Source organism: Apteryx mantelli, chromosome 9, assembly GCF_036417845.1.
Source record: "Apteryx mantelli isolate bAptMan1 chromosome 9, bAptMan1.hap1, whole genome shotgun sequence".
Lineage (NCBI taxonomy): Eukaryota > Metazoa > Chordata > Aves > Apterygiformes > Apterygidae > Apteryx > Apteryx mantelli.
In genome coordinates, this window is record NC_089986.1 from 11,808,085 (window position 1) to 11,832,752 (window position 24,668).

The window sequence follows — 24,668 nt, forward strand, 5'->3', positions numbered from 1 at the left end:
TTTCTTATGCCTTATAGGACTGGGTTAAATGGTTGGCTGAAAGGAGTTCTAGTGTCCATTTGATTATGAGAGCTAATTTAGTTTGTCTTGAGGTTAACGTGTTTGTAGTCTTTGTACTTCAGAAACTTTAAAGAACTCTAGTACTATTCAATATTGGTAAAAGCCCATCGTTTTATTTTCACTGATTTTATTTTTATTTAGACTTCCTATCATGAGTTCAGTGTTCAGTGCAGATGGGGTGGGAGGATATGAATAGCTTTTTTAGCCTTCTGTTTATGTCAGAATGACAGCCTTCTTGCCCCGTCATTGAAATCCTATTTCAGATTCAGAATTTGTTTTTTCTGGTAGTTAGGAGGACTTGAATGTACTTGCCATTTTGGAGTTGCTGCTAATGTTGTGCGGTGATGCTTCTTGTTTCAGATGTTTGTATCACGCCTCACGGCTTATTTCAGAAGAAAATGTGTATCAACAACAGATGAACGTGTGCAAAAGATGAATGAAGTTCTTAATTACATTAAGTTCATTAAAATGTATGCCTGGGTCAAAGCATTTTCTCAGAATGTTCAAAGTGAGTTTACACAATCCGTAAATGTTTCCCTTTGTACAAATGCTCCATTGCTTAGTATCCTGGTGCATCCTCCTAGCTTAGTACCAAAGATGTTGATGCAAATGCAGTGTAATAACACATCCATCCCTCAAGCTCCCTGTTTCTCTCATGCATGGTGGGTTGGAAAAACAGTCCTGTTTCTGAAGTTTCACCTTCTAACATAATAATATTTGTGACTTTGCTCCAATTTTAAAATTTTGTTCTATTTATAAATTGTTTATTAAATGTGCAGACTGCTCCATTTTGATAAAAGTAAAAAGACTTCTATTCTTGTGGAGATTTACAGACAATTATATTTGCTTCTCTGTAACTGTGATCCTTACAGGGAAGTATGTAACGTGATAACTGCTAAAGTGTAAAGTTAGGCCTCTCTTGGTGTTTCTAGTGCTGTGGATAGTGTCTGCTGTGCATGTACCCCTCTGAATCCTACTTCAAACGTGGTGCCCCTATTTATATTTCTAGAAATTCGGGAGGAAGAACGTAAAATCTTAGAGCGTGCAGGCTACTTCCAGAGCATCACTGTGGGTGTGGCTCCCATAGTTGTAGTTATTGCCAGTGTGGTGACGTTTTCTGTCCATATGATCCTTGGCTACGATCTTACAGCAGCTCAGGTAACTGGTTAGCTTGTCAAAATGTTGAAAATATTCTTTACAGTACTACTACGGTTGCTTTTCTGTTAAGCTGTAATGAAGATACTTGAGATCTCTTTAGCATGTTCTCTGTTTCGTGACCTGGCTCACAAAAATGAACATCTGATGGGTGTGACAGCAGCAGATGTATTGTTGCATTTTGTGCAGAAAGCTTTCACAGTGCTGTTTGAGCCCTGATCTTCCCCAGAACAAGTTCTGAGCTGAATATGAACCAGCACTCCTGGTTGCTATTTTGACTGGGCATTGGGATTACTGGACATTTTCTGTCTTACAATGTGTTTGGATGCAAACAGCACAGATCTGTCTCTCTTTGTGAATTAAGACAGGATTTGAACACAGGTTTTCAAAAGTAATAGGCTAATGCAGAATTTTGCTGTCTGCCATTTTCAGTGGACCTGCAAACATTGAAGATGTCTTTCTTGGTCTGTTACAAAGCACTGGGGAAAGAGTTGGATGGATCTGCTGCTTTCTGCTGTTCCAGAATGTGTTCAGTCTTGAAATGGCTATTCTTGAATTGTGGGCCTTTTCCATGGCTTTGAATTGCTGCTATGTACCTTTAGAGGGTTGGAATTGCTAGTGGGGATATTGCATCCAAATATGATTCTCTTCCCTGTCTTGTTTCTAGGCATTCACAGTGGTCACCGTCTTTAATTCAATGACTTTTGCTCTAAAAGTAACCCCTTTCTCAGTGAAGTCTCTGTCTGAGGCATCTGTTTCTGTTGACAGATTCAAGGTAAGCAGTTCTTTGGCCTTGTGCTTTTTTCTGTCAGTATGGTGTTGTATGTGTATAATAGATGCTAAGGGGACGCTTTAAAGCCAATGCTGTTTTAATGTCTGAGGAGTTCTTTTTCTTTACACTTACTACTCTAGATTATTATATCCTGCAGAAGGGATACAAATCCAATCAAGGAATATTAGAGGTTTAAGATAATACCAGTGTGGGAAGCAAGATATTCTTGTTTAATGATTGCAGGGTTTTGAGGTTGACCCCTGTAAGAGATGGTATACTGGACTAGATGGCTCACAGTATAATAATTCTTATACTCTTTTAAAACCATCCCCATGAAAAGATGGTGCAGCATGCCTACAATGAAATTTTGTATTTTGCCAGTGAAACTCTTTTTGGAAGTGTCACATGTATTATATTAGCAGGCTTTGTACAAATTAGTACAGTGCTTTACTTGTAGTCACGAAAAACAGTGGTTTTGAGTTTTCAGAGTGGATTAGGTGACTTTAGGTGAAATTCCAACTCATTATATGAATAATATGCAGTTATGATCCAACTAAACAAAATCCAGGGCAGAGAATTATAGTCCAGATGACACGAGTACTCCTATTTCATTCTTCAGTTCCTATGAATAAATACAGTATGTGTAATTAGTATGAACTCAGAGGACAGGCCTTTATTTTGCCTTCTCTTGGAGGCAATAGTGCATTGCAGGGATATTTCCAAATAGGATAGTGACTCCATATGTACAAATATTGACAGGTATATGGATTCCATGTAACGGATTCTTGAAACACATTTGAATATGAGAGGAATAGAATCTGCAGAATGATTGAGAGATCCCATTGCTTTTGAGCATGTTTATTTAATCTTTTGTATGAGTCACCCCAAATCAGGCTTTCTGAAATCCAGTTACACTGAAAGGAGTTTTTGGGGGGAAGAGGAGGAGAGGTGAAATTGTTTACAGTTTAAGACTGTAAACAGTATAATTTGTTTAAGGAGTGTAAGACAAAGTGAGGATACTGTAATGTTGCAAAAACGTAACTGGCTTTCTGGTTCTGTAAATGAATATGAGCTTTCTTATGGACATATGATTCAGGCATAGCAATCGCAAGAGTAAGACTGGATTTGAGATTTCTGTAATTGCAGAAGGCTTTTTAGTTCAAAACATAGGTTATGTAAATGGAAATCATTTTATTTGGTAATTAAATTGTGTGAAAAATCTCTTCCTACTCTGTGTTGATTATAAATACTGATGGATGTGGTGGAGAACATGATACAATGGACTTAATGGCTTAATTATTTTTGTCATGCAGTCCAAGATCATCCAAGTCAGATTACTTTTTCCCAGCAGCAAATGCACCCCTTCCATATAAGGCTGCAGTAAGTCATTCCATCATGTAATGAGCTGGTGCGCAGGGCAAATAAGTCACTTTCCCTCCTGGGGACCTCTGCTCTCTAACCCATGTAATCAGCTCATGTGTTTGGTGCCTGGAAATTACAGAGCTGGAGTCACAAACAGTGTTAGAAGAATAAGCCTCTCTCATACAGCATCCAGAATATTGCAATTCTCTGAAAGTCTTACTGTATCTAAGTGCTTCCACCACATCCAGGAATACCCAGGCCACTTAGCAGGCCTGGAGTTAGTTTACACTAATGAGCTACCTTTTGCTCTTCAGCTTCCTCGCACTGTATAGCCTGATGTGTTTTGCTGCGTGAGTGTGCCATAGGCTTGTCTCCCAGTCTTGACCAGGTGTCTCATCTTTACACCTCTCTCACAACTCCTATCAGAGTTTATTTCTAATGGAAGAGGTTCATATGATAAAGAAAAAACCAGCCAATCCTCACACCGCGATAGAGGTGAAAAATGCTACCTTGGCTTGGGACTTCTCCCACGCCAGCGTCCAGAGCTCACCAAAGTTGACCCCCAAAGTGAAAAAAGACAAGAAAGTCACGAAGGGCAAGAAAGAGAAAATGAAGCTGCAGAATGAGGGACAGCAAGCTGTGCTGGCAGAGCAGAAGGGCCATCTTCTAGTGGACAGTGATGACCATCCTAGCCCTGAAGAGGAGAACAAAATCATCCACCTGGTTAACCTTCGTCTTCAGAGGACTCTCTACAACATTGACTTGGAGATAGAAAAGGTAAGAGAAGAAAGGAGAACTTAATCTGGGCTCTCAAAGGGCCTTCTTTCTTGGCTGTCCCTTGGAATAGAGAACCGTGTATTTTTGCATGAAATGGAGCATATTGCTATTTGTGCACTCCTGTAATATCCATGGCAACTGCAGTAGCTAGGATGCAGTACCTGATCTTGATGTGAACAGCAGTGCCATTTTTTAGCAAACAATCCCTGCAAACAGCCTGTGAAGCGCTGTAGCATGTATAGCTGTCACCCTGTTGCGTTTAACTCGGGATTTTGCCGTTTGTAGCACTCAATACAGTATATGACTGCTGAGCTTAAAGAATCAGTAGGGCAACAGAGATATCAGTAGAGAGTTTATTCCTGCAACCATTTAATAATTTTGTGCGCTTTCACCCATACTCTGGATGAACATTTTAGGTGATTTGGGTGTTCTAACGGAGCATAAAAGTAGATTTTCATTGAAGAATGTGTAGTTAATTCCTCACTGAGAATTTGTGTATAATAGAAGGATACAGAGGGATTTTCAAGAAGTTAAAAGCAGTTGGAGTCCTCATTCCAAGATGCATAAAAGCATGTAAAATGTTGAAGAAAAAGCATTAAATTTAACACATGGCATCTTTTTATTAATACAAAAGTTTTGCAGTCTGGCACTTGGATACTATAGTAACACAATCCATGCAGCTACCAAGATACTTGTAGTTAAACTGCCTCGTGTAGTCATGTGAGTAGAGGGGTAGTCTAAATCCTTAAGAGAGTGTAGCATATATTTTAAAATATTAAATAGCCTTGAAAAAAGAGTACACAGGTACTTGAAAACGTAAAGGCCAACTCATTGTCAGAGGTGAAAAACTTGTAAATGAGAGAGGCCAGCAATGTGTTCCACAAATGTCTATATACTCTTTTTATCCTTTTTACAAAAGGAATAAAAATAGTCTCCATGAATCCCACATAATGTGGATGTCAGTCCACTAATTTTATTACAGATAAATGCTTCAGGTGTTTGGATTTCACCTTTTCCTTGGTCCTTAGCAAACTGCATCTCACAGGCAGGAAGTTTTACTGGATACATATATCCTAAATTCCACTTTTCTTTCAGTCCTTCCCTCTTCATATCTTTCTTTATCACACTGACTGATTATTCTCAATTGGCAATATAAAATTTTGCAATTATCTGTGAATTTGTTAGATTTTTCCAGTTTTCTCCTTATTTGTCTCCTTGTCAAGTTAATACAGATTATTATTATTATTTTTTTTTAGTTGGAGCTCTCGCCCACTGACGGCAGTGGAAAGTCTGCCTTTGGACCAGGGTCTTGAGAGCATCTCGATGCCTTCTGTTGAGAAGGGCCTTGGTGCTTTGGGCCGAGTGCAGCGTTCTCTGGGAGCTGTGCCATGCCCAGCCAGAGGAAACTGATGTTAAAACCCATTGCTTTCCGCCTGTGGCGTTCATTCAGTTTTAGCCCATAAGGGGATAGTGTCCACTGTTGATTTTTCTCAAGTTAAAATATTGATTCAGTCTTGTTTATTTCAATTTGATGTGTCCTTTTTCAGCTGGCATTAACGTCTTACTGTCCCCTCTGAGATACTGTAGGTCATCCAAATTCTGAATAGAATGGAGAATGTAAGTAATGAGTACCATATATATTTTTTTTTTCCTGCCTAGGGAAAACTTGTTGGAATTTGTGGTAGTGTGGGGAGCGGAAAAACGTCACTTATTTCAGCTATTTTAGGACAGGTGAGAAATTCTGTTTTGACTTCTCGTGCTCTTCTCTTTCCTATTTCCTATTTCACTTATTTTGGAAAAGTGAGTTCATTCCTGTTGTACCCTACAGAAGAAAGGCTATTCTAAACATGGAATGGCGTAATTTTAAGGTTTTGTCTTCTGTTCCAGATGACCCTGCTGGAGGGTAGCATTGCAGTAAGTGGAACGTTTGCTTATGTGGCCCAGCAGGCCTGGATTCTCAATGCGACACTTAGAGACAACATTCTGTTTGGAAAGGAGTATGATGAAGAGAGGTTTGTCAGAACTGTTTGCCAATTTTTGTGACAGCTTAGTAATTCTTGACCCAAGTGTGGGAAAATTTAATGTAGCCTACCTCTCCTTTAGAGTTTGCCTTTGAGACTCTACCTCTCCTACGTGCGGTCACTGTGGCTGATGGCTGTCAGTGCTTCTGTCATCACTCGTGTGCAGTGGGGGCTGTAGCTCACGCTGAAGTACTGTCTGGCCTCTGCTTGTAGCAGCTGCTGCAGAGCAGCACTGAAGTGTCATTTGCTCTTGCTGTCCTGGCCTTGCCCTCTCTAAACACAACAACTGCTGCTTGCAACGTGCTGGCACTTTATGTGGCCCTTTCCCAGTGGGGGCCTTCCCTGGGGTCTATGCTAGTTATCTCTGGAAAGAATTTGCCTCCTTACCTACACAGTATTTCAGAAGCAGGTAATGAATTGCTGTCCCCAGTTTCCTGGGAATCCAAGGCAGATCATCTGCTTTAGGCTGCTGGAATGCCTGATATTTGTGTAAAAAATGAGATAATGCTGTGTTAACTAGATGCTTTGGAGAGAGAGAAAAAAAACAAAACTTACTGCTGATCTAACTCATGTTCTTTAGGTATAATACTGTGTTGAATGGTTGCTGTCTGAGGCCTGACCTAGCCATCCTTCCAAATGGGGACCTGACTGAGGTACAGATTTTGTTTGTAATAAACTAATTAGTGGATAGAGAAAAGTAGGATTTTGGCTTGGCAAACCAGACTGGGGTGAGGGGGACATCGATCTCGTATGCATATAAGCCAAGCCGCTGAATGCCTTATTGCACCTTCCTGAGCTTATCAGTGTAGGCCTGGACTATTGAGACTGAGTTGTGTCATGTTTTTGATTTGGAAGTTGATAGTTGGGGAGTTTTTCATTGTGTTGTAAATTTAGTTGCCTTTAGAGGCCCTATTTGAACTTGATTTAAAATAGCTAAGAAAAACATGGCTGTTTAATACAATAAAAGTAAAATAAGCAAAAAAACTACTGTCATATTTGAAGCATATTAGCTTTGAGTTTGTTGATTGTATAATACATTTCACAAAGAAGCGGACACTTAAGACTATAGAGTGCATATAGTACTGTACGGTCCGTTTCACTTCAGTCACCTCACAAGCTCGGTGAATTTTTTTGTGTTGCACGATGTTGTAGAATCAAAATAATGGGTGTGTGTCTGTGCAGATTGGTGAACGAGGGGCTAACCTGAGTGGAGGACAGCGTCAGAGAATCAGTCTGGCTCGAGCACTGTACAGTGATAGGAGCATTTATATCCTTGATGATCCCCTTAGTGCCTTAGATGCTCATGTGGGAAATCACATTTTTAACAGTGCAATAAGGAAGCACCTGAAGTCAAAGACTGTCCTTTTCATCACTCATCAGCTTCAGGTACTAAATCTCTCATACTTTTTCTTGGAGCTTCCTGAAATGCTATTTTAGTCAGTTGTTTTCATACTGAAAATCTCCATGCTCTGACCTGTTACAGCACAACCCTGTTTCTCTAGGATATATGGTTTAGATTTACAAACTAGGTTTGCAAGTATGCACAGAGCACAATCTGATTCTTTAGTTGATACTGGTACATACTTAGCTGATGGGTACTGGTAACACTTAGCTAAAGAAAATTTACCAGAAATACAAATACCTTGTTCAAAAACATTTTTTGCCATAAAGTTGGTTTATCACATCAGAAATTGCTTAGATTTGATATCAGTGATGTATTCTGGGATTTTTTTGCCATCTTCTGTGCATAGAAATATTAATAATTGATATGTCAGAATTTGCAGGGTTTAAATATCCTGAATTCTGTCTTCCATAACAGATTGTCTTTGATAGAACACACAAAATTTTTGTGCATATAGAGTGAGAGTAATTGTGGTACTCTAGTCAATGCAGGACCTTTAAAAAATCAGATGTCTGTTACCTGGAAGGTTTGTTACTTCACCCTGCTCCACACCACCAAATGTCTTTAAATTATGGAAAAAAGCTCATGCAGGCATGTGTCTGATTATCGGACATAATGATAAAGGCTTGTTCTCACTGCCATTTTCTCCAGTATCTTGTTGATTGTGATGAGGTGGTTTTCATGAAAGAAGGCTGCATTACTGAGCGAGGAAGTCACGAGGAACTGATGAATTTAAATGGTGACTATGCAACCATTTTTAATAACCTACAGCTGGGAGAAACACCGCATATTGAGGTACTTGTTTTTCCATTTTAAAGCACTCTGATGACTTTTCTAATGAGATGAACCAAATGGCATAGTTTGAAGAAGACTGGAAAATGGCTTCATGTGTTGATCTGACCCATAGATTTCCTGTAGAGTTTTCCGTGCTTTATTAACACTTTCTGTTTGAAGTCCTAGTTTGTATTTGTATTTGGGGGATGTACAGTAGAGATATCAACTCTGCCAGTGAGCCAAAATGAACATGAAATAAATGTGTTGTTTCCTCTGGTGATGCTCGGAGCAGAGAGCTTCTCCGCTCTTTCAGTATACACCTCATTTTTTAACTTGCCTCCAGATTGGCTCAGACGTAGTCCAACTTTTGTCCAACAAGTTCTTTCTGGATCTTTACCTCTTTTGCACGTAGCACATGATTACTGAGGCACAGCAAACATGACACAACTTGTCCAAAAGTTATTTGCAACTGTATGTTGGAAATTTAACTATGAAAATGCTTTGTTTCTTGGAGTTTTGGGAAAAAATCTTGTTGCTTGAGACTGCTTCTGTTATGAAGCAATTGCTCTAAATGCAAGCCTGGATTTGTGTTTTAGTATTTTAGTCAGTGGATCATCCTTTCATGTTTACAAAATATGTAAATAATGAACTACAAAATAACAAGAACCATTCAGTAGGACGTGCATTTAAAATTTCAACAATTTAATTTTCCCACCCTTTCCTGGCTCGTTTCCTGAAAATATTTTTTAGAGTTAGTAACTTTGCTGCTTTTTTTTTTTTTGGATGATGATTTTAGAACTTTCTCTGCTTAAATTTTGTGTGCATTTTCTCTTGGTAAGAGATTAAAAAGCATACCAGCAGTTTATTTTTTAAGAAGTGAGAGGCTCCTTATTCACAAGTACAGACATAGAAAATAAACGTTTCTCAAAAGGTGACATTGTGATAAATATGCTGATAGAAGGTGCTTGGTAGGATTTTCTCCTGGGAGATGTCAGTGAAAGAAGTGAAGGAATGTAATGTGTTACTCTGCACATCCTTTCTCACGCATGAAGATTATAGTCCTGCCATTCTAAAATTAATGTAATGAGAGTTAACCTAAGATTTTCCAGCCTGCGTGCTTGGCTGACCTTCATTCTCTGTAAGCACTACCACACATGGAAGGAACATTGATTTGGATTCCCTATGGGATTAGAAGAAAGGGATGTTGAAGTTCGATGCTCTGTGGTTTGCTGCGTGTGAGATCTCCCTTCCTGACGTAAAGGGTGGGAAGATGACCCAGAAGATGGTGTGTAGGCGAGTTCAATTAATTGATCTAGACAGTCGCTAAACAGACAGTAATTTTCATTTGTGGGAAGATGGCTGAGCTTAGAGCAGTACTTGTGTGTGCCATTTAGTGTTTGGGCATTTGATTTCTGGAAGTCCAAGTTAACTGACTCTTTAGATACTGCTTGAGCTCTTTTTGGAGCAATGACAGATTTTGGAAGAGAGAAACATTTCATAAGAGATTTTCTGAGAGGAGTTCTAGGGTGTGTGTGTGGGCAGAAAAAAACCCTCTTAATAAAATTGTGAATTATTATTGCCAAGGGGGATTATATCTTTATGTAGGGGGTGGCATTCCTTCAACCTGTACATGCACAGTGTCACTGACCCTGGAATTGCCTTGCAACACTGCCAGTACATCCTGATAGCAGTTCAGGTCAGTAGAGGAGGCAAATTTAATCCACCAGGGCTGGCAGTCATCTCTAATAACAGGCAGAGGAATATCAACCTTCATATAAATGCTAAGCTATTGAGAACATTAGTCCTTCTGAGAAGGCAGCTTATAAAAGTTTGGGTTCAGATATGAATATGTCAGAGAAAGTTATTCCAGTATGTTTAGTGCCATTGTTTTCCTACAGATTAATATAAAGAAGAACACAAACAGTTCACTGAAAAGACCGCAGGATAAAAGTACCAAAGCAGGCTCTGTGAAGAAGGAGAAAGTTGTGAAGAAGGAAGAGGGTAACTATGTGATCAGATTTCTGGCTGTAATTACCTTATACCCCAATAAGTTCAAAACTTTTGCTTTCAAAGCATATTGTGAATGTGCCTCCAAAGTTTCAAAAGCTGTCTGAAGTCCTGGTCGCCCAGTGTGATTGATAGCACACAGGCAGTGATCAGAGAGTATTCGGTAAACGTGAGTGCTTGTACGGTGTTTTTAATCAGGCTAGCACAGGTTGGATGCCATAAGCACAAAGGAACTTCTAGTATCCTGTCTCCACACCACCTCTCCCTCCTATCCCAAGAGGGCAGTGTATATAGCTTGGCACTTGCAGAGTCCTAGGGAGACCCTGCCAGTTTTGTATGAAGAATATGAAGGTCTGACCTCTCTCTTTGCATTCTCTGTATTTAATGTCAGCTTTAAACTTCGGTGGGATTAAAAGAAGCAATGATGGGGTTGATACCAGCCTAGTGCTTGAGTCTGTGCTGACCAAGCTTTTTCAGTCCTACCATGATGCAAATGACTGGGTTGGTGAAATGTGACTTTTAGCAAAAATGTCTGAACCATTAAACTTTGTGTTAAATAATGGCTGGGTTTTTGAAACTATCCTGTAGAGTGTGAAAATTACTTTAGTCCCTCAAATGTTCTCAAACCTGTAGAAGTTTTATGGAACAACTTTCCTTTCCTCACTTCTTCTCCCTTCTCTTTTGTTTCACAGGCCAATTGGTGCAGCTGGAAGAGAAAGGCAAAGGCTCTGTCCCCTGGTCTGTTTATGGCATCTACATTCAGGCAGCTGGAGGCCCCTTTGCGTTTCTCATCATCATGGCACTCTTTGTGCTGAATGTGGGCAGCACAGCTTTTAGCAACTGGTGGCTGAGTTTCTGGATCAAGCAAGGCAGTGGAGTAAGATTAAGAGCATTTCTACTCTCTTATGCATAAGGGACAGGGGGATTTCTCGCCAACACTAATCCCAAGCAGTCCTATGGGACCAAGTGGTACTTCATAATGTAAGCAAATTATAAGGCTCCCCAGAGGTAATCTCCCCAGAGAGAAGTTATCTCCAAGAATGAGAGCTCCGTTTAAAAGAAAGCTGTAACAGCTCATGCATTTTTATACTGCCTCTTGTTCTTTGTCTTGGTTAGTCTAAGAAAAGCAAGGGAAAATGTAAAAGGAGCCAACAAGCTGCAAGAGGAATTATTAATTTTAGTGCTTGCTTTTGTTTGAATGTGACCTTACATATAACAGGATAATCTTTCTTGTCAAAGTATATGGCTTTAAGTCAAATGACTTGTGGGAGTTCCTTTGAAGAATGTGATGACCTGGGATGCTTTGGGATTTTTCCCACCCTAGGGGCTGTGATTGTGAGTCTTGTAGCATTTAAAGATCCAAATTCAACAGAATTAAAGAAAAAAACCCTCAGAGAAGGGATAATGAAGCACAGATGGCCAGCAATGCTTAAATAAACAATAGGATCCTTAAATATACTGAAGGATTAAAAAAAAAAAGAGAGAGAGAGAGAAGATGAGAATGTGTAACAGTGTTCCAGTAAAGAAAATTATGGGCTCCTGGCAGAAAATAACAACAGTATTTGATAAGGAGACAGTGCACAACACATCCAAAGTGAAATAGGAATGGTGGCATGCAAGTATCTGGCACTGTTCAGAAGAGCACAAGAAATAACAGGCATGAAATGGAAGGTTAGGAATCAGATATAGTGATCTTTTAGGGAGCTGTTGATACCACAGCAATTGAAGGAAGAAAGTGGAAGAAAGTGCCTACTGCAGTAGTATTTTCAAAGATATTCTAGGAAAAAGGCTGAGGGCTACAAATCTGCAAGTCAAGTATTTCTGCTAGGGAGAGCTTTCTGAAATATTCATGGATCATTGAAGTGTATACTGGAAAAGCATGGTTCTGTTCAATGGATGTGAATGGCATAGATCTGTGAAAGATAAATTATACCAAATGATCTGACATGATTGTTAAATGAAAAAATGACTTACCTGAAATATAGTTTAAAGAGGGATTGAGCAGTCAATATGAATATTAAAAGTATTGAGAGTTTTAGCACTTAATGTAGGAAATTTGGAAAATGAAAAAAATGTGCTTTAGGATTTGAGCTATTTCTAACTACTAGGGTTTAAGGTATGACCTTTATTGCAGAGCTGATTGTCCCACATCCACGTACTGTGGAAATTTTGCACCTTCTGCTTTTGCAGTGCCTGATTGCTGGCCCTGTTTAAAGGCAGAATACAGAGTCGGAGACACCACAGATCTGACCTTACTGGCAATTTCTATGTAAAGGGAGAAGGCTGATTTAATAGTTGATACAGTTTCACAAGAAAAATTGCTATGTAATCACTCTAAATAACCAGCTGGCTAATGAATTAATGACAGAGGTGGTTGGAATTAGTATGCTGCTGTCTGTCAAATGTATTCTAGTCAGCACCTGCCACTTGGGGTTGTCTCCTCTAAAAGATGCCTGGTGAAATCAGTTCTTGAATTAGCCTGCAGCGTTTCGTGGGAGAGAAGCCTCCCACCACTTGAAAGTGATTGGGGCTGCCCTGGGTTCAGAGTGCTGTGAGCATGAGACAGGGATACCCTTTTATAGGACCACCAGTCCCTTAGGAAAGGGCTACCTGTGATTTGACAGCCATCTTGAAATTCCCCTAATACCACATCGATCTTTGAGGGAAAGTAGAATGCGTCTAATATACCAAAGTGCAAGAGGTGGAAAAAGAGTGTAAATGCTGCTAAATTAGCTAACAGTGGAGAAAAGTGTCTGGGTCTATTCATGATTCTGCTCTTAAATACTGAATTTGTGTGCAGCTGCATTAAACATGAAAGGGGCTATGTGTCTAAGTCAAGAGTGGCGTTTCCTCTGGGGTCTATGCAGTAGCTAGCATAATGGGACACAGTGTGAGACTCATTGAAACTGAGGTGAGAAGTCACATCAACAAAGTGTACACAGACAGAAAAATGGCCCTAACAAGACCTAGTTAGTACCTAGGAATAGCAGACCACTCTTCTCTGAGGGACTTCAAGAAGATTTCAAATTTGGAATGTTTCTGAGTTCTGTTACTCTAGAATGGCAACAGATTTTCATGCATAATTTAAAATAAAAAGTAAAGAGCTTACTTTAAAGAAATATCAAAAATAATGAGGGGGCGACAGTTAAATTCCACCACGTGTAAAGAGTACGTGCTTAATCCTTATCTTAACCACCTATTCACTGAACCCTTGAATTTCCCACAGAACACCACTGTGAATTTGGGAAATGACACTGTCATAAGCAACAGTATGAAAGATAACCCTCACATGCATTACTATGCTGGCATCTATGCTCTGTCTATGGCAGTCATGTTGATCCTGAAGGCTGTTCGCGGCGTTGTCTTTGTAAAGGTAGGTGCCAGCACCACCTATTGGTTTTCTTCTGCTCCTTCTCTCTCCCTTCCCCCCAACTTCTGCTGTCACTGTGGTGGTTCATTGGGTCACCTCACAGAGAGATTTCTGAACCTGAGGAAGTCAGATTGTGGCTTGCAAGATTTCCATCAAGTCATCTCTTGGGGCTGCATCATGTTTACTGTTAAGCATCTGCTTGAATTAATAGCTTCCTTCCACTGGTTGGAAGCCCAGAATGCAAGAAAAAAGCTGTACTTACAGTTCGAGAGAGAATATCAGTGGAATGTTTTGTTGCCCAGGGGAAGGGCAGTGATGTGAAGGCAAACATGGGAGGCAAACACTCTTTGGTAGTACTGTAATGTTTGCTGTGTTACCAGGGAACTCTCAGAGCATCTTCAAGGCTACACGATGAGCTTTTCCGACGGATTCTGCGTAGCCCCATGAAATTCTTTGACACTACACCAACTGGACGGATTCTCAACAGATTTTCCAAAGACATGGATGAAGGTTTGTCTTTCTCAATGTTGTTAGACAGTCCCACATTCAGACCTCCCGGTTAACTCCCTAACGCTCTACAATCTTACTGTTGGGGTGAGGATACCCTATATCTATGCAAGCGTTTATTTCAAATAGACAAAGTGGGAATTGGGACATACCAGGGTTACACTTGTAGGAAGCAGCTGATATCCCAAGTCACATGTCTGACTGTTCTCTTAAAGAAGAAATGTACTTTCATGGCTACAGGCTGCACATAGACCCTTAGCAGTTAATGCAGAGGGGAACCTAGAGCATCAGGGTGAAGCTGATGCACAGTAAAGCTGGTAATTAGGTCAGAGTGGCATCAGTGCTATTTCTTGCAAATGGGCATAATTAGAAAGATTACTAGCATTTCAGAAGATAAAAACACCCCTAATGATAATGTATGTTTCACATTTAAATAAGCCATAGGCAGCTATTGTCCTTGTCAGTGATGCTATACTGTTGGACTGAATTACTTTATTTAGGTTGTTTTAGCCTTCTGTTCTCAAGACCCTCCCTCTTTTCCTTCCATCTTTTCCAGTTGATGTTCGTTTGCCATTTCAAGCTGAAATGTTCATCCAGAATGTCATTCTTGTGTTCTTCTGTGTGGGGGTGATTTCTGGAGTTTTTCCCTGGTTCCTGGTGGCAGTGGGGCCCCTCATTATCCTGTTCACAGTTCTGCATGTTGTGTCTAGGTAAGTGTACCAACTGCTTTAACTAACAGTAGAGATGCTTTGACCTGTCAGCAGGGACATGTGGTTCTTCAAGTATACACACATCAGTATAGTGGTTGCATATGACGGTTGTACATGTTGCTTAAAACTGTTTCTTTTCTTCCAGAGTCTTTATTCGAGAGCTGAAGCGTCTGGACAACATCACACAATCTCCATTCCTGTCTCACATCACATCTAGCATACAGGGTCTCTCCACCATCCATGCCTATCACAAAGGACAAGAATTCCTGCACAGGTCAGTCCAGATAGTCAGCTAAGAGCACTGGTGCACAAAGCACTGAGAGAGGTTTACTTGCAGAAAAATTTATTAGCAGGGTCTGTAGTTGACAGCATACATCGACTCTAATGGTGAAAGTTACTTTTAGAGAAAAATGGAGAGAGAGAGAGAGAAGGGAAAGAGAAAACTCCCCAGTGGTCAACCCAGAAGAGTAGTGGCAGGGTCTCATGTGAATGGCCTCCTCTGGGGGTTCTCTCCAGTGCAGCAGGTAGTTATGATGAGGGCAACTCTTTAGCCATGGGTTTCTCATAGTACTATACGCATTTTCATCAGGACCTGCTCATACTCCTTTTTGGTTGTTTCTGCGTGTAATGCTATTAGCATTTGTGGGAGCATGCTAATTAAGCCTCAGTATTGGTATCGATGAGTTGTTAGGTCTCTATGCACCTGTATAATTGGATAGTATTTATCAAGTGTTTAAGTGACTGTTATCTACCTTGTGCATTGTGCTCGGTTTTCTCTAGTATAAATCAAAATCTGCAAAACAAGAAGGGAAGGAAAGTGAGGGGTTTCTCAGGCCAATGGTGGTTGCTTCCCATGAGAATGCGCCATAACAGTATCAGAGTTTTGCAGGTGCAAGGTCATCAGAACACTAGCATGGGAACACAGGGAAAACTGCCACAGCAGCTTAGATAGAAGGTTACAGAGTTGCAAATAGCTGTCCCTTAGCATAGCTGATGCTAGGTACTAAGGCCCTTCAGGCGTTTGTGCAACTGTGGCTGGTGTGAAGCTGTGTTGCAGGATCAGAAAAGCTGGTTTGCTGGCTTTGTAAATCTCTCAAACCATCTCCCTTTAAATGTACTTTCTCAGCTTTACAGGGTCAGGATTGTAAATCAAATGGTTATTAATGTGTTTTAATTGGTGTCAATACTCCTATCATGTTTACTGTAATTTTACTTTTACACTTGTGTGTAAAAAGCACATACTCTGTTCCTACTCCACTGCTGCTTTTGTGTGTGGAGTAATTTCTAGCTATTGAGTGTCCTCGGAAAAATCTTGCATAGGTTGCATGGTGAAAGCGTCTGTAATGTCCCTAAATTCTAATTCACCTCTAATAACTTGTTGTACACAGAAACTTATTTCTGAGAGTTTGAAATAACTAGATATCCTGCATTATTCAGGAGTGTTTGTAAATACATTTGTGACTTGGCTTGAGACTTTTTGCTAAAGACTGACTAGTCTTCCCGCTCCAAATTCTGATGCTGGAGCAGGGGTGAAAGCAGCTGTGCTATTTGTAGAATTTCAGGCTTTTGGCAGTCTACTAATATCTCCCGTTTTACTCCAGGTATCAGGAGCTGCTAGATGACAATCAGGCACCATTTTACCTGTTCAGCTGTGCAATGCGCTGGCTGGCTGTACGACTGGACATTATCAGCATTGCTCTCATTACAACCACTGGCCTTATGATTGTCTTAATGCATGGCCAGATTCCTCCTGCCTATGCTGGGCTGGCTATCTCATATGCTGTGCAGGTGAGTTTGTTCATATACTGTAATATATAATGTCTGAATTTAATGTAATTAACACTAATCAAGACCTCATGGAAACTTTCCTTAATGCACTGTAATGGAAAAAGATACTGTTAGATCTTTTTGGTAATGGGGGGAGGGAAGCGATTCAGGGTCAGAACCTTTCGCTAGCAGTCAGTGACAAATGAGGAGGAGCTAGGTACTTCAGGTTATTGTTTTGGGGAGCTGCCTCTTTCTAAATGCTGAAGTAGGAAGCATGTGAGGCTCTTTATAGCATGCTGCACACTTTTCCTGGATATTTCCGGTGTTTAGATTCATGGTCCATTAGGCATCTGCCCAGCTGATGTCTTAAGGCATTCTGGTGTATTGCTTGTGATATAACTACACAGCACACAACATCCAGTACCTCAGCCCTGTGGGATTTAACACTTTGGGGCTCAGTATGCCTGAATTAGATCCGTTGTTTGGCCTTTTCTGCCTCCTGGTGGTAATAAGGAGAAATTGCAAAACATAGGTTGCTAATATTCTAAGCTATTTCTTGTGGGAAACTGTTCTAAGCTGCTGGCTTTCCAAATGATTCATAAATTATCGTTATTTTAAAGCTGTTTCAACTTAAGCTGCCTAAAGAAAGACTACTTTGCATCAAGGCATCCAAGTTATATCAAGTACTGATTAGATTAGTCTCTTTATACAATAATAAATCCCATCACAGCTCTCTAAACTTTGGTCTCTTTCTTCCCATCACCCCAGTTAACAGGGTTATTCCAGTTTACAGTCAGACTTGCTTCAGAAACAGAAGCTCGCTTCACCTCAGTGGAGAGAATTGATCACTACATCAAGGTACGACAATGATGCCTTTGACTGCTTGTTGTAAAATTTCTTGTTGCTATTTATGTTGCTGGCATAAGGTAAAAGGAAGTTGGCTGTGGTCTGCCTTCGTACAGAAAGTATGTTTCTGATCTTACACTACAGGCAAAAGCGTTTGCAACACTGTAGAGTGGATTTGTTCTATGAAGTGTGTATATAGGCACTGACAGGGTCAATGGCACAAGAGTTGGTTGGTTGGTAACTAAGCTGACAGGGGTTTTGCCTGGCATTACTGAAGTTAAATGTGGATATTGAAAGTTTGCAGACATCCTCGAGAAAGAGTGGGGTTCGTGCGTGAAAGGGGTAACTGGGAATTAAATACAGTATTTTACAATAAAAGAATGGTGTTCTGGCATTTTCACTTAATTCCAAACTGAATGGAACTACTTTGCTTAAATACAGTTAACTGTTAACTTGTTTTATGTGTAATTCTGGTTCATCCTAATGAGTCTACTACTTTTCACACAGCTGTCTGCTATAACATATTGCTATATTTTTAAAAAAACAAGTCAGGTTAGCCTTTACTTAGCATACTATGTTTGTAAACATGATAAATGTGCTAAGCTAACTGCATAGCAAGTTGTCGTTACCCTGGTTATCTGCAACCCTTTCTCCAGGACTAAGATTTGTGTGTGCAGAAGTGGGTATGGATGAACAAAGTTGTCTTCAGTAAGGAAAGAGTTAGTATCATGGGAAAGTCTAGCCAGGAGAAAGCCATATACTGGGTCTGATCTGTAAGGTGGAAGGCTTTTCAGCCTCCCACATGTATACACTCCTGAACTCCAGAGGGAGATGTATCCATTTGGTAAATCTGGGCTTTTTAGTAGTCAATACTTATACAAGTTTTCTTAGACTGTGCATTTAATAGAGAATAAAACATAAATTTAATTTTAAACATTGCAGCCTTTCAGTGGCAAAATTGATAGCTGTAGGCTGTTTTACCATCTGTGATTGTGGCTTTCTTATTAAGCAACACTTTCCATGATTTTTCTTATTTTGGTGTCTAGACAGCTATTTTATTATGAAACAGTGTAAAACTAGTTTGATTCTAAAATGAAGGGTGGGTCAACAGTGAAACACCCTGCACATTGGGTCTCACCAAGTCCTAGGTTTGGTTTCTTTCACTGTGGCACAGAGACTGCTTTTGTCAGCACCAAGCTCAAAGAATCGGAGTACTGTTGTAAAGGATCAGTGTTTCTGTCAAATCTTTGGAGTGCAATTAATCTGCCTCTAAGTTCGGCTATTGCAGATGTCCACAACTGACAGAGTCCCTGCAGGATCTCCCTATAGTCAGTGTAGGAAATGGCTGCTTCCAGAGGGCAATTCATCTGACCTTTTCTGAATGCTTATATTAGAATGAGGAAAATCACACTCATGAAATGCTAGTTTCTTTATAATGACTATAAAGGAGTTGACAGGCCTGATTTAGGTGGGGGTGCTTACTTTGTAGGTGTGCAAAGTTAATCTCATGCTAGGATTTGTTGTTTGCTCAGAGACAGCTGGTGCCAAATATGGGAAAGTGACCTTGACTCTTTTTAAGTAAGCTGGAGATGCATGTTTGATTTTCAGGCTTTTTTTTTTCCCCTGTTTAATCTGAACTGCTTAACGAGGAACCTATTAAAGGTCAGAGTGTAACTGCAAAAGCAAGCTGTGCAAGGAGCCAAACTGACTCAGTGAGCCAGCAGGACAGGGGACAGTGAGGGAGAGAAGGGGGATAACACTGATACAAAACAACTGCTGTGAAAATGCAACATGTCATGTGGATGCCTATCAGACCTGAGACATGTGACTGTGGCACGGTATAGCAAATGAGGCATAGAAATGCTGCAGATAGTGCCTCCAGAAGCCATTCAGTCTTTGAAACTCCCACAAACTCATAAGAATTGTGCCGATAAATAATAGACTTAAGATAGATTTCAAAATGTATTGCATAAAAACATTGTTGTGAAAGCCAGCGTCGTCATCACAGCAACAGGAGGGGAATAGCAGTGTGTTGAGCGTAACACAGCAAACCAGTAAGAGATTGGGAAATCCCTTCTGACTCACTGGGCTGACATCCAGCCACACTGCTAATCATAAACTGCCATTACACTGACATGGGCAGACTCTGCAGGGAAGAGCTCCTGCTGAAAGCCGCAGCTGATAATTTTTCCTCTCTGGTGTTTTGTTTACTGGAAAGTCGACTTTTATTTTTGTTTTAAAGACTCTTTCCTTGGAAGCTCCGGCTCGAATTAAGAATAAAACTCCTCCTCTGGACTGGCCACAGGAAGGTGAAGTTGTTTTTGAAAATGCAGAGATGCGGTACCGAGAGAACCTCCCTCTAGTGCTGAAGAAAGTGTCCTTTACCATCAAACCAAAGGAAAAGATCGGCATTGTGGGACGGACAGGCTCAGGTGAGGAAAAATACTGGGCAGAATTAAACCACTGACTTTACAGAGTGGTAACAGAGCTGGGCAGTTATAGTGTTTTTTTTCTCTGAGTATCTGAAAGAATTGTTGGATTGATTGTTAACTGCCCAGGAATGGTTCAGCAGTCTGTCAGTGATGGATTCTGTTCACATGCATATATGCAAGCAGGATCCTCATAAGCAATTAAAAAACCCAAGTTTTCATTTAAAGAGGGAAATCCTGCTATGCCTGAGCTAGTATGCTTGTAATACTTAACATCCCAAGCTGTTGATCAGCACAGAACACTATCCACAGTATGCTTACTGCACTTTAGTTGACTTTCTCAAAGTTGTTTATACAGATGCTGTCAGCTACATGTGGCTCTAAGATGTCTTGGAAGTCCATAATGTAAAGAATCAAAAAAACTAGTATGCGAGATGGTGTAAACCAGCTGCAAAGTGGAGTTTCTAAATGAACAATTAATATGGTTTAGAAGTTTAAATGCTGAACCCCCTTTCCTGTCTGGATTACTTACCAGCATTGTTTGCCATCAACTTTATGATGTTTTAAAACACTTTAATGTTTCTTACTCCTCGTGCTTTTAAAATGCTGTCTCATCTCTATTGGCTGCTATGACTAGTATCTTTTCTCCTGTCTCCTCTTCAGGGAAATCTTCTCTTGGAATGGCACTGTTTCGTCTGGTTGAACTGTCTGGAGGCTGCATTAAAATTGATGGAGTGAAAATAAATGACATTGGTTTAGCAGATCTTCGCAGCAAACTCTCAATAATTCCTCAGGAACCTGTGCTGTTCAGTGGCACTGTGAGGTTAGTGAGATCACAAAATAACAAGAAGGACAAAGAGGGCTACCAGCTCATACTGAACTCAAATAGTTGCCTGGTGAGATGTGTTAATTTGGACATAGAACATGGGTGTTCAAGGGCTATCTGCTTCTGTTCTCCGTTTTTGACACAAAAAAGCAGAGGTATATGGTTTAACTGACCCAATGCAGAACTGGGTGTGATCATCTTCTAGGGAACCTTTGCTTTTCCTTTAAGCTTGCTTGATATTTTTGCATCTTTGTCTTCCATTTCTCTACTCTGCTGTTGTTTGACTACTTTAACCCTAATGTACTGGGAGATCTGATTTCCTTGGCAAGGAAATTCTGTTAGTGGAGGGCTAGATGTGAGCTGCCCATGTGGACACACACACACCGCAGTTTTGCCATTCATTGCTGAACCAGTACAAATTCTGGTTATGCTTTCTTCTTCCCTCTCTAGGTCAAACTTGGATCCTTTCAATCAGTACAGTGAGGAACAAATCTGGGATGCTTTGGAAAGGACTCACATGAAGGAATGTGTAAGTATGATGTGCCCTGAGAGAGACATGTTTATGTCTTGGCTTTCAAACATATATGTTCCATTAATAGCTACTTCAGAGACATTCAGATAAAGTTCTTTGCACTTTTTTTCCCCTCACTGGTTATGCTTAATTTTCTAATACTGATACTGTGAACTTTTTGGAGAAGGTACCATATTTTGGATATGTATTTCTTCAGCATCTAGCATAGCAGGGTAGTGCTTTTTCACAGGGACTCCTAAGGTCTGTGATATTTCAGAAGTGATATTTTCCTGGATGTGCCTTTGATAGGGAGGTAGACAGGTGTGCATGCTGTATTTAGATTTGTGAGTGTACACATACACACATATACTGAAATTAAAATCCCTCCTTTGTGAGGACAGATATATCTGCCCTCTGCAGCAAGTCTCACTGCCATGACATTTCCATCTCTTCTTTTTGTGCAAGTTGAATGGCATAAGGCTGTATGTGTGGCTATAGAATGTAGGCTGTAATTTCTGCAGGAACTAGGTTCACTCTTTACTCTCAGTAAGAAAGTTGTTGGCTTTTTTTTGTTTTTTATTAAAGAAATCGAACATTTCGTACTTAAGACTTGAGCAGGTCTAATGTTGTATTGTTGCTCTAGCATTATTTGCTTGCTAATAATTTACCCAACAGAGAAAGGGTGAGATGGACAACAAAGCGTGATGGATATTTTGGAACATGGGCAAAATCAGACTTGGGGGGAGGAAGGAGCAACTATTTGTCTCATGCTGTGGAGATGCAGAAAACCTGTGCAATGCTCTAAGCTTCTCCCCTCTGCTTTCCACACAGGTTGCCCAGCTGCCCATGAAACTTGAATCAGAAGTGATGGAAAACGGGGAAAACTTTTCAGTTGGAGAGAGACAGTTACTGTGCATAGCGAGAGCTCTGCTGCGTCGCTGCAAGGTGAGTATATGGATGGAGGAAATAGCTGGTGATATCAAACGGACAGCGCTGAGCAAAACTCTGTGCCGAGTTTTCATTCCCTCTGTCAGAGGAATCACACCAACAGTTAGTGTGACTCAGAGAAGGGTGTAGGGTTTAGGAAAAGCAGGAAGGCTTAGGTAGCCATCTACCAGCTGCTGTAATGTCCTGCCATCAGAAGGGCATTGCTTGTTAGTGTTAATAACTGTATGTCAGACAGGCCTAGTGATTTAGCTGTAGTGTCTGTCCTGATGCTGATGACCATCAGATTCTTTCCTTCTTCCACCTTTTGTAAATGTCAGCCAAGCACTTTCCTTCTGCTTGGTGTTCCACTAAAATGCAGTTTCCTAGTGGAATTTGGGACCACTCTGTGCCAGTGAAGTTAAAAAGGCTTTTATTGTTTCAGGAGTGGAAGCCAAATAATAACTTCAGTGAAAAAGGACTTTTATTTGGGTTGAGACTTGTCAGGTCTCTGAATTAACCATCCTTTTTTCTTAAAAATGTACCCCATAATATTTTAAGGTTCACTCTGCATCTGTTTTAAAGAACAGTACGGGACAAGCCAGGCTGCTTAGCAGGAGTTAGTTTTACTCTGTCTGTAGTAGGTGCCCAAAACAAGTCTAGCATAGCTTCGACAACACCACCAAAAGCTTTGTCAAGACAATACTCCCAATCAATGTACGTCTGAGTCAGAGAGGAAAGTTAATTCCTTCCAAACTAAGAAAGCTGTTAAGCCTAATTAGTACTGACTGATTCCAGAAGGAACTGTCACCACCGAAGCCGTGTCAGACTAGTTTATCAGCAGCTTAATCTCAAATACAAATTTTACTGAATGTAAAACCCAAAGTTGGTAGAAGCTTGAGGCCCAGGTTAGAACCCATATGTCTTATGGCTGCAGGATGTGACCGTAAAATGCAAGTGTGATCCATAGGGTAACTTTGTGGAATTACCTAAGGAAAGCTAAAAGGATGTGTTATAAAAACTGCCTTTCTGACTACAGGTCTGTAAGGATTGCCAGTTGTGGCAACTCTGTCTTGGTAATTCTGCGCACTCTGCATATTTTTATGTTCAGGGAAGGAAAGAGTTACTATGGAGTAACAGGCAGGATTATCTGCTGCTTTCAGATTTTGATACTGGATGAAGCTACAGCTGCTATGGACACAGAGACCGACTTACTGATTCAGGAGACTATCAGAGAGGCATTTGCAGACTGTACTATGCTGACAATTGCTCATCGCCTGCATACTGTACTGGGCTCCGATCGGATCATGGTGCTAACACAAGGACAGGTAAGCAGAAAAAGTTTGTGGCTGCAGTTCCTGGTGCTATTTGGTGGTGCCATATATGTAAGCTGAGCTAAAGGAATAGCTGGTATCGCACTGTAGAAAATCCTGCGTGCTCATTCACATTCTTGGCAATAATTCTCCATCAGAATCAATGATTATCTTATTGCGACAAGATCAAAGAGGGCAAAATTTGGTTTACACTATGAAGAAGTACCTTTGAGAAACAGTCTCTTTTAAACGATTTTAAAAACACCCTGAGTAGATTAATAATGTAAGCATCTCTGCTGGGGCTCAGTGGCAGTCTCCCATTATTTTCGTGACGTATGCCTATCAAACAGGCATATGAGAGGTACATCTCCCCCCTTTTCAGGCTTCCATGTGGGGGCTATAAACAGTTAAATCAAGTGTAGGAAATTTGGCAAGCCTCTTGAGGGTAGTGAAGGCAGACAAGGAAAAGTCCATAGCATCTGCCTCAGTCTGTTTGCCAGAGCCACTGGAGGCTGCTTCCTGCTGGATAGTCCCAGTGTTTGTCTGATCTAATTTGAAGCATCGCAGGTATAGTATGTATGCATAAACACACACTTTTACTGCCTGTTGTCTCATCTAAACAAGACTTTGTCTCAGGAAGCATTTTTCTGAAATACAGTCTGGATGTTCTTAATGTCCCTCATTCTTGGCGATTATAGCCTGAGCTTTCTTGGTTCCTTCTTGCTGTTTGTATTCTACTGGCATGCAGAGACTTACCATGCTGTAATAAGAAGACACAAATTTACTCTTGCATCCTAAGTCAGTAGGAAACTAGGAGCATTAATCCTTTTTCATACTCTGGTTGATGCTGGGAGCCAGTCAGGAGCCATCTTCAGTTTTCCAAGGCTAGAGGGAGAGGAATTGAATTATTTACTAATGAGGGAATTTCTTAACTTCTCCTAATTGTCCCCATGTGTATTTGTAGAGTGACATAGTGCTCTTTAGAACATGCTTCTTCCTTTATTTTAAATTAGAAAAAAATTCTCGGTATGCTAATAAAATTACAAGACAACCAAAGCAGGTTCCTTGGTCCCCCAAAACAGCATAGGTTTCCAGGGCAAAAGCCTATTGCAGCCTGAAGCCAGACTCTAAATGA

General features: G+C 40.5%; 1 protein-coding gene across 1 annotated transcript in view; it reads left to right on the plus strand.

The window, feature by feature from the left end:
- ABCC5 (ATP binding cassette subfamily C member 5) overlaps window positions 1–24,668 on the plus strand; it is a 77,773-nt gene that overhangs the window by 23,860 nt on the left and 29,245 nt on the right. Inside the window, exons 8-29 of the mRNA XM_067301713.1 lie at window positions 421–568; window positions 1,070–1,218; window positions 1,883–1,990; window positions 3,776–4,126; window positions 5,786–5,857; window positions 6,014–6,138; window positions 6,728–6,800; window positions 7,330–7,533; window positions 8,201–8,344; window positions 10,222–10,324; window positions 11,023–11,207; window positions 13,557–13,703; window positions 14,081–14,210; window positions 14,764–14,917; window positions 15,063–15,191; window positions 16,519–16,705; window positions 17,453–17,542; window positions 19,773–19,962; window positions 20,623–20,782; window positions 21,236–21,314; window positions 22,128–22,241; window positions 23,384–23,548. Of these exons, the coding sequence (XP_067157814.1) occupies window positions 421–568; window positions 1,070–1,218; window positions 1,883–1,990; window positions 3,776–4,126; window positions 5,786–5,857; window positions 6,014–6,138; window positions 6,728–6,800; window positions 7,330–7,533; window positions 8,201–8,344; window positions 10,222–10,324; window positions 11,023–11,207; window positions 13,557–13,703; window positions 14,081–14,210; window positions 14,764–14,917; window positions 15,063–15,191; window positions 16,519–16,705; window positions 17,453–17,542; window positions 19,773–19,962; window positions 20,623–20,782; window positions 21,236–21,314; window positions 22,128–22,241; window positions 23,384–23,548 (3,207 nt within the window). The remainder of the gene's footprint in view (window positions 1–420; window positions 569–1,069; window positions 1,219–1,882; window positions 1,991–3,775; window positions 4,127–5,785; window positions 5,858–6,013; window positions 6,139–6,727; window positions 6,801–7,329; window positions 7,534–8,200; window positions 8,345–10,221; window positions 10,325–11,022; window positions 11,208–13,556; window positions 13,704–14,080; window positions 14,211–14,763; window positions 14,918–15,062; window positions 15,192–16,518; window positions 16,706–17,452; window positions 17,543–19,772; window positions 19,963–20,622; window positions 20,783–21,235; window positions 21,315–22,127; window positions 22,242–23,383; window positions 23,549–24,668) is intronic.